Source organism: Haplochromis burtoni, unplaced genomic scaffold (assembly GCF_018398535.1).
Source record: "Haplochromis burtoni strain Fernald_Lab_line unplaced genomic scaffold, NCSU_Asbu1 Contig_842, whole genome shotgun sequence".
NCBI lineage: Eukaryota > Metazoa > Chordata > Actinopteri > Cichliformes > Cichlidae > Haplochromis > Haplochromis burtoni.
This window is the reverse complement of record NW_024583203.1, coordinates 46,352-55,963: the sequence shown is the minus strand read 5'-3', so window position 1 is coordinate 55,963 and position 9,612 is coordinate 46,352. Positions and strand designations below refer to the sequence as shown.

At 44.5% G+C, this 9,612-nt stretch overlaps 1 protein-coding gene across 1 annotated transcript in view; it reads right to left on the bottom strand.

The window, feature by feature from the left end:
- LOC102314361 (receptor-type tyrosine-protein phosphatase mu) overlaps positions 1–9,612 on the bottom strand; it is a gene marked incomplete at its 5' end in the record, with an annotated part of 124,168 nt that overhangs the window by 76,167 nt on the left and 38,389 nt on the right. The window contains 1 exon segment of the mRNA XM_042215859.1: positions 3,340–3,472. Coding sequence (XP_042071793.1) covers positions 3,340–3,472 — 133 coding nt within the window.

Here is a 9,612-nt window from a genome sequence, read left to right as displayed (position 1 = left end):
GTCTGTGTGTGTGTGTGTGTCTGTGTGTGTCTGTGTGTGTTTGTGTGTGTGTGTGGGTTGTGTTGTGTGTGGTGTCTGTGTGTGTGTGTGTGTGTGTGTGTAGTGTGTCTGTGTGTGTGTTGTGTCATGTGTGTGTGTCTGTGTGTGTGTGTGTGTTGTGTTGTGTGTGGCTGTGTAGTTGTGTGTGTGATGTGTGTGTGTGTGTCGTGTTGTGTCTGTGGTGCTGTGTGGTGCGTGTGTGTAGGTGTCTTTGCTGTGTGTGTGTTGTTTGTGTCTGTGGTGTGTGTTTGTCTGTATGTGCTGTCGTGTGTGTTTGTGTGTGTGTGTGCTGTCTGTGTGTGTGTCTGTGTGTTGTGTGTGTTGTTGTGTGTGTGTGTCTGTGGCTGTGTGTGTGTCTGTGTGTGTGTCTGTGTGTGTCTGTGTGTGTCTCTGTGTGTGTGTGTGTGTGTGTGTGTGTGTCTGTGTGTCTGTGTGTGTGTGTGTGTGTCTGTGTGTGTGTGTGTGTGTGTGTCGTGTACTGTGTGTGTGTCGTGTGTGTGTGTGTGTATGTGTGTTTATGTTTTTGTCTGTGTGTGTGTGTGTGTCTGTGTGCTGTCTGTGATGTGTTGGTGTGTTACTGTTAACAAGGAAGTTGAAGATGATATGCTCGTGTGTCTCGATGTGTACTGTGCGGGAGGCCTGTGTGGTTTTGTTTCTGTGTTGTGTTATTGTGTGTTGTTGTGATCACTGTGTGTCGACTCTTGTTGTATAGTGTGTAAGTATTAACTGTGTGTGTGTGTGCCACCTATTGTACTGTGATATGACTAGTTTTCCAGTGTTGTGTTATTGTTGTTTTCGTTTCGCTGAATGTCGTAGGTCTGCTGATAACGTGTATCTGGTTGCGCTGTAACCATGGTTGTGCTCGTCTCATTGTTGAATTTGTTCACTCAGTGGTGTGTGCTCTTGTGTCAATGTTTTATGTTGTCTTCCGTGGAAGATGATGCTACCTGTGCGTATGATCAAAGTGTTCTCTAGTGTCAGTGTGGTTGTGCGTGTGTCTAGTGGTGTGTGGTTTCTGTGTGTAACGTGTGTCTGTTGTCTGTGTAGTGTGCTGTGTACTGTGTGTCTCCACTGGTCCATTACCAGTACATGCAACGTTCCGACAGTGATGTGTGCATGTGTGTCTTGGTGTATGTGTGCATTCACTGTCGAATGTGTGAGTACAAGTACGGACTGTTGTAAACTGATACGTTGTGAAAAAATGAGCAATGAGTCGCTAAGATTATTAGTGTAGATTGTTTTACTCAGTTTTGTCTGCTCTCTAATCCGAATGTCAAGTTCAAGTCGGTGGTGTGAGAGATGTGAATAGAAGATAAAATTTGTAACATTTAATTATTCATTATATTTGACTCATTTTTTTTCTCCCAGTGTTCAGTCACGTGTGGTTGTGTTGTTGGTGTTCCAGGGCTTGGCTGGGTATGCCAAGAGACCCTTGTGGTTGTTAGTGTGGATCTTTTGGTGATGAAAGGCTGTAATTTACAATAGGATAAAACAGTTGTTTGTTGTGTCTTGGCAACGGTTGTGTGGAGGGGGAATAGTGTGTAACGAAAATAACTCTTCTCACTGTGCTGTTCCTCGTCGTGTGGCGTCGTGTGTTTATATGGAGTGTGTCATAATAGAGGTAGAGTGGGCAGTGCGATGTGTCTGTGTGGGTCAGTCGTTCTTCCACCTGCGTGCCTTTTTATATGAGTGTAAATAAAAGAACCAGTCGACTGTGTCCTTCCAAACCTTCTGTAAACATCGCTGACACAAATTCGCCTCCGATTCAACCCGACGAGTACACTGCAATGCATGACATCCTGTGCATTAGTGTTATCTGTGCAACAAGCTTTCATTTATTACTGAATGATTGTTTTTAAATTAATCTTTTGTAATTATATTTAAGCTTTTCTTTGGTGACACCGCAGGGACTGCACTTATTTTCCTTGTTGTGTGTGTCTTGTGTGCTGTCTGTGTGTGTGTGTGTGTGTGTGTGTGTCGTGTGTGTGTTGTGTTGTGGTGTGTGTGTCTGTGGTGTGTGTCTGTGTCTGTGTGTGTGTGTGTGTGTGTGTGTGTGTGTGTTCTGTGTGTGTGTGTGTGTGTGTCGTGTGTGTGTGTGTCTGTGTGTGTGTCTGTGTGTGTGTGTGTGTCTGTGTGAGTGTGTGTGTGTCTGTGTGTGTGTGTGTGTCTGTGTGTGTGTCGTGTTGTTGGGGTGTGTCTGTGCTGTGTGTGTGGTCTGTCGTGTTGTTGTCTGTGAGGAGAAGAGTTTGTAACATTGTGTAATATTTGTTTAATAGATTGTGTAATTCTGCTTTAGAGGTTCCCAGAGCAAATGCTGACTCAGCACAGCACCCAGCAGGTGATTCGATATGACGGGTGGTGTAATGATGGAGCTCCTCAGTGAAGCCGTCAGCAGGCTGAACAGGTAACTACAGCTCCGTCACAAACATGGTGAGAGCAGCACTGGTTCACACTCTGCATGTCAGGGTCAGAGCTTCATCAGCCACACATCTGAAGGTTTCTCCGTCATCACTGTGAGCCACGCTGGGAACAGCTTCCTGTGATTTAACAGGTAAATAAGGAAGCTGACAGTCCACAGCGTCCTCTTTGCTGACGATACCTGGATGTTCCCTCTGACCAGCAACTGCTCAGTAAATTCCTTGAACTGCAGTTTATGTGATGCCAACATCTCATCTTTGAGGTGTTATTGTGTAAATCTGAAGAACCTCACCTTCAGATTAGACTGACACATCTACTCTGGTCACAAAGCCTTTTAGCTAAGATCAGACTTTCTCTAATCGAGCTGCAGTTCATTAAATGTCACTGACATCACCAATGCTGCTGGACTCAGGGGCACCTGTGGACCTGCTCGTTTTACCAATAAGCTTCCTCAGCCGGTCGGTTCAGGTCTGGTTTTCATCTCCTCTGAATCGTAAGGCTTGCTCACAGAAACGTTAGTACTAAATAAAGTTTCAGAATGTAACAACGCACCCGTCAGTAGCTAGTGTCATTATCAATCAAGTTATTATTGATATATTGAACTAAATCAGCTGAGAGTATCTTTGCCATTAAGGTCCACAGCAGGTCATTAATGGTCATTAAACTCACCATTCTCATAGTAAAATCAGTGAAATGGATTTCAGATCACCTGTTAAACAAACACATTGAGAAGCAGGGACCAGAGTGAATCCTCTAATTCAGTCTTACACTCAGTAAAGAGTAAAAACCAGAGCAGTGAGAGTGTGAAACTACGACCGACTCTTAAAGCCCAGCGTCCTAAAGTTGCAGGCTGCCTTGTTTCCGTGTTTGTGATTTCCTTACCGTTTCTTCATCAGCAGGATGACTCCCAGGAAGATAATGATGAACAGCAGGATGCCGGCGATGGAGCCAGCAATCTTCACCGTGTGGTCCGACTGTTTCTCCTGCTCCGGTTCTGGTTTCCTGGTCGCAGTGCCTGAAAACCGCGAAGCACAGTGTGGACCGTTAGCTACTGTGTGCTGATCCCAGCCAGCCTCAGTCCTCGCTGTGCTGCTGCAGACACCCATCATCGCCTCACATTGTAGCATCCACAGGAACCAGTGGTAGCCAGCACCTAACAAGATCTATGATACCATGTATGCATCATGTATCTGTGGCATAGTAAATATCACTGTTGAATAAACTTTCCATGATTAACTGTATTCAAATCAGTCATAACCAGCAACACGTTTACTGTGCCCACCTGCTCCAAAAATGACTCTGCTGCATTTAAATGACAGCGCTTCGCAAATCATAGCCTGCCTTACAGTTATCCTTCGAAACAGCAGAACCAATCACAGCGGCCGTCTCAGAACAGTTCTCACTGGTTCTGTTCTGTGGTTCTGGTCCAGCTGCTGGTCTGAGAGAGGCTGTCTGCCCTCAGCCTGAAGGAGGGACAGATGATGTGTGAGGGAGTCCTCCTGCTCTGACTGTATAATGTGATGGGATGTCAGTCCCATGGAAAACCCATTAACCACTGTGTGTGTGTGTGTGTGTGTTCAGGTGTAATATCCTTCCAGGTGACTCAGTAGATGAGAAACATTCAGGACACCACGTCGCTGTCGAGCGCTGTAATGTGTCATTTCAGACATAGCCCACTTTTCCAATCACAGCTTGACAACAGCTATCACTCACCCTTTGAGTGTGTGTGTTTGTGTGTATGTGTGTGTATGTGTGGGGTGAGGGGTTTCAGCACGTCTGCTCTATGAAGACATTGAGTACAATTCAATTCAATTTTATTTAAACAGCACCAAATCAGAAGAACAGTCGCCTCACTAGGTTTAAATCTGGGACTCTCCACCATTTGACCTTAGAACTGAAGAAGCTTCTCGGATGAGATGTGAAACGTCTTCAAGCAACTTAAAGAAGTCCAGGCTCCTTTGATAACAGTATAACAGGAAATCAAGCAACTTAAAGAAGTCCAGGCGCTTTTCTTTGCAAGCTCCTTTGACTACATTAGCCATAGAAATTCCTGCAGGGCTCTGACGAGTGTTCGTGTTTTAAACTGAAGCTGTTGATCAGTCAATTACGTCATCCTCAGCAGCACCGTCACACTGATTGACAGCTGTGTTTCTGATCCACAGCTCAGGTGTGTTTTGACTTAAGGCAGAGTATTAGGTGGCCCTCCTGAAACTCATCTCCACACCTGAGTTACAGCGGTCGTTACGCCTCGGGACGCCACTTGCCCGATCATGACCATAAAAACTGCCAGAGGACAACGTGTGCGGAGCCTGAGGCTGATCCAGGTGAGCTGATATTCAGGAAGAGAGCATTTGAAGCAATACCCTCTCTAAAAGATAAGAAAGGTGTTTTACAATTCGAGGCTAAACTTACCAGCAAAATAATGAAAGAGTTCTATCAGGACTTATATTCCCTTGAATGTCAAAATACTGTAGACGCAAGGAGATTGTTTCATGATAATCTTAATCTCTTTATACTATCAGAGGAAAGTCGATTAAATTTGTGCTGTCCCATTGGGGCACAGGAAAAAGCTGCAGGCCCTGATGGGTTTGGGCCAGAGTTTTAAAAAATGGCCAACATGGTGGGTCCTTTATTAAAAATGTATGTAGAATCTCTTGAGAGGGGCACACTTCCACCCACCTTAAACCTTGCCCATATATCCCTGATCTTAAAGAAGGATAAACCTGCAGATCTGTGTACATCTTACAGACTATAAGTTTTCTCTCCTTCCTACTGACCAAGAGATTCCTTTTTTTTCTTCCGCATACTATCAGTTTTGCAATTTGTTAAATACTAAGTGGAGTAGAAAGTGAAATCAAATAGCGCTCAACTTCCAGTACCTTAGAATTCTACTCAGGACTATTTTATAAAGTAAGTGTGTGTGTGTGTGTGTGTGTGTGTGTGTGTGTGTGTGTGTCTGGCTGTCTGTGTGTCTGTGTGTGTCTGTCTGTGAGGAGAAGAGTTTGTAACATTGTGTAATATTTGTTTAATAGATTGTGTAATTCTGCTTTAGAGGTTCCCAGAGCAAATGCTGACTCAGCACAGCACCCAGCAGGTGATTCGATATGACGGGTGGTGTAATGATGGAGCTCCTCAGTGAAGCCGTCAGCAGGCTGAACAGGTAACTACAGCTCCGTCACAAACATGGTGAGAGCAGCACTGGTTCACACTCTGCATGTCAGGGTCAGAGCTTCATCAGCCACACATCTGAAGGTTTCTCCGTCATCACTGTGAGCCACGCTGGGAACAGCTTCCTGTGATTTAACAGGTAAATAAGGAAGCTGACAGTCCACAGCGTCCTCTTTGCTGACGATACCTGGATGTTCCCTCTGACCAGCAACTGCTCAGTAAATTCCTTGAACTGCAGTTTATGTGATGCCAACATCTCATCTTTGAGGTGTTATTGTGTAAATCTGAAGAACCTCACCTTCAGATTAGACTGACACATCTACTCTGGTCACAAAGCCTTTTAGCTAAGATCAGACTTTCTCTAATCGAGCTGCAGTTCATTAAATGTCACTGACATCACCAATGCTGCTGGACTCAGGGGCACCTGTGGACCTGCTCGTTTTACCAATAAGCTTCCTCAGCCGGTCGGTTCAGGTCTGGTTTTCATCTCCTCTGAATCGTAAGGCTTGCTCACAGAAACGTTAGTACTAAATAAAGTTTCAGAATGTAACAACGCACCCGTCAGTAGCTAGTGTCATTATCAATCAAGTTATTATTGATATATTGAACTAAATCAGCTGAGAGTATCTTTGCCATTAAGGTCCACAGCAGGTCATTAATGGTCATTAAACTCACCATTCTCATAGTAAAATCAGTGAAATGGATTTCAGATCACCTGTTAAACAAACACATTGAGAAGCAGGGACCAGAGTGAATCCTCTAATTCAGTCTTACACTCAGTAAAGAGTAAAAACCAGAGCAGTGAGAGTGTGAAACTACGACCGACTCTTAAAGCCCAGCGTCCTAAAGTTGCAGGCTGCCTTGTTTCCGTGTTTGTGATTTCCTTACCGTTTCTTCATCAGCAGGATGACTCCCAGGAAGATAATGATGAACAGCAGGATGCCGGCGATGGAGCCAGCAATCTTCACCGTGTGGTCCGACTGTTTCTCCTGCTCCGGTTCTGGTTTCCTGGTCGCAGTGCCTGAAAACCGCGAAGCACAGTGTGGACCGTTAGCTACTGTGTGCTGATCCCAGCCAGCCTCAGTCCTCGCTGTGCTGCTGCAGACACCCATCATCGCCTCACATTGTAGCATCCACAGGAACCAGTGGTAGCCAGCACCTAACAAGATCTATGATACCATGTATGCATCATGTATCTGTGGCATAGTAAATATCACTGTTGAATAAACTTTCCATGATTAACTGTATTCAAATCAGTCATAACCAGCAACACGTTTACTGTGCCCACCTGCTCCAAAAATGACTCTGCTGCATTTAAATGACAGCGCTTCGCAAATCATAGCCTGCCTTACAGTTATCCTTCGAAACAGCAGAACCAATCACAGCGGCCGTCTCAGAACAGTTCTCACTGGTTCTGTTCTGTGGTTCTGGTCCAGCTGCTGGTCTGAGAGAGGCTGTCTGCCCTCAGCCTGAAGGAGGGACAGATGATGTGTGAGGGAGTCCTCCTGCTCTGACTGTATAATGTGATGGGATGTCAGTCCCATGGAAAACCCATTAACCACTGTGTGTGTGTGTGTGTGTGTTCAGGTGTAATATCCTTCCAGGTGACTCAGTAGATGAGAAACATTCAGGACACCACGTCGCTGTCGAGCGCTGTAATGTGTCATTTCAGACATAGCCCACTTTTCCAATCACAGCTTGACAACAGCTATCACTCACCCTTTGAGTGTGTGTGTTTGTGTGTATGTGTGTGTATGTGTGGGGTGAGGGGTTTCAGCACGTCTGCTCTATGAAGACATTGAGTACAATTCAATTCAATTTTATTTAAACAGCACCAAATCAGAAGAACAGTCGCCTCACTAGGTTTAAATCTGGGACTCTCCACCATTTGACCTTAGAACTGAAGAAGCTTCTCGGATGAGATGTGAAACGTCTTCAAGCAACTTAAAGAAGTCCAGGCGCTTTTCTTTGCAAGCTCCTTTGACTACATTAGCCATAGAAATTCCTGCAGGGCTCTGACGAGTGTTCGTGTTTTAAACTGAAGCTGTTGATCAGTCAATTACGTCATCCTCAGCAGCACCGTCACACTGATTGACAGCTGTGTTTCTGATCCACAGCTCAGGTGTGTTTTGACTTAAGGCAGAGTATTAGGTGGCCCTCCTGAAACTCATCTCCACACCTGAGTTACAGCGGTCGTTACGCCTCGGGACGCCACTTGCCCGATCATGACCATAAAAACTGCCAGAGGACAACGTGTGCGGAGCCTGAGGCTGATCCAGGTGAGCTGATATTCAGGAAGAGAGCATTTGAAGCAATACCCTCTCTAAAAGATAAGAAAGGTGTTTTACAATTCGAGGCTAAACTTACCAGCAAAATAATGAAAGAGTTCTATCAGGACTTATATTCCCTTGAATGTCAAAATACTGTAGACGCAAGGAGATTGTTTCATGATAATCTTAATCTCTTTATACTATCAGAGGAAAGTCGATTAAATTTGTGCTGTCCCATTGGGGCACAGGAAAAAGCTGCAGGCCCTGATGGGTTTGGGCCAGAGTTTTACAAAAAAATGGCTAAACATATGGTGGGTCCTTCATTAAACATGTATGAATCTCTTGAGAGGAGCACACTTCCACCCACCTTAAACCTTGCCCATATATCCCTGATCTTAAAGAAGGATAAACCTGCAAATCTGTGTACATCTTACAGACCTGTAAGTTTACTCGGTGTAGATTGCAAGATTCTGTCCAAAATTTTATCTAGATGACTGGAGGAGATCCTGCCAGTTCTTATAAAGCCTGACCAAACGGGTTTTGTCAAGAATAGATACTCCCGCTCCAAGGTACGCCGACTCATAACTGGTGTGCAGTTTTCTCAGAACACCAATTATAGGGCTCTTGCAAATTCATTGGATGCCGAGAAAGCGTTTGATCATGTTGAGTGGGAGTATCTATTTTATGTTTTGGACAGATTTCATTTGGGATCTGAATTTGTCAAGTGGGTCAAACTGTTGTATGGGGCCCCAGCTGCAAGGGTATTGGTTAACGGCTCGGTCTCAGATGTTTTACCACTGGGTAGAGGAACGTGTCAGGGATGTCCACTTTCTCCCCTACTGTTTGGACTTGCATTGGAGCCACTGGCAAAGGCTATAAGAACTGACCCTGAGGTCTTGATGCATGCTCAATCATCCAGGTATGTAAATCTCCAAAAGCTGATTCTGTTCATCTGGACGTAGCGTTTTTGTGGGAGAAACGTTTTGTCACTCGTCCAAGTGACTTCTTCGGTCTCAGCTGACAGTCATTATGCAAATGTCCTGTTTATAAGATTGGGGAAACCTGCAGTCAGCTGAGACTGAAGTAGTTACTGAAAACGCTACATCCAGATGAACAGAATCAACTTTTGGAAACTGACCCTGAGGTCTGTAGGGTAACCTTGTTGGATACTGAATACAGAATTTCCCTTTATGCAGATGACGTGTTGCTCTTTGTCACTAAGCCAGAAACATCTATTCCTGCACTGACACATATCATGAATCAATCTGGCCTTTTTTCAGGGTATAAAATAAATTATGATAAATCTGAAGCTTTGCCACTGGGTGATGGGGGAGATGGGACACTCCTCCTAATTTTTATTTCAGGTGGTCGACCACAGGTTTTACAAATTTAGGTATTAGGGTGTCCGTAGACACAACAAAGTTGTACAAGTTGATCTTTAAACCAATTGTTGCCTCAATCAAGAATGACCTCAATAGGTGATTTGACCTTCCCCTATCTACAGTGGTTGCAAAAGTATTCGCCCCCCTTGAATTTTTCCATATTTTGTCACATTACAGCCACAAACATGAATCAATTTTATTGGAATTCCACGTGAAAGACCAACACAAAGTGGTGCACACGTGAGAAGTGGAACGAAAATCAGACATGATTCCAAACATTTTTTACAAATAAATAACTGCAAAGTGGGGTGTGTGTAATTATTCAGCCCCCTGAG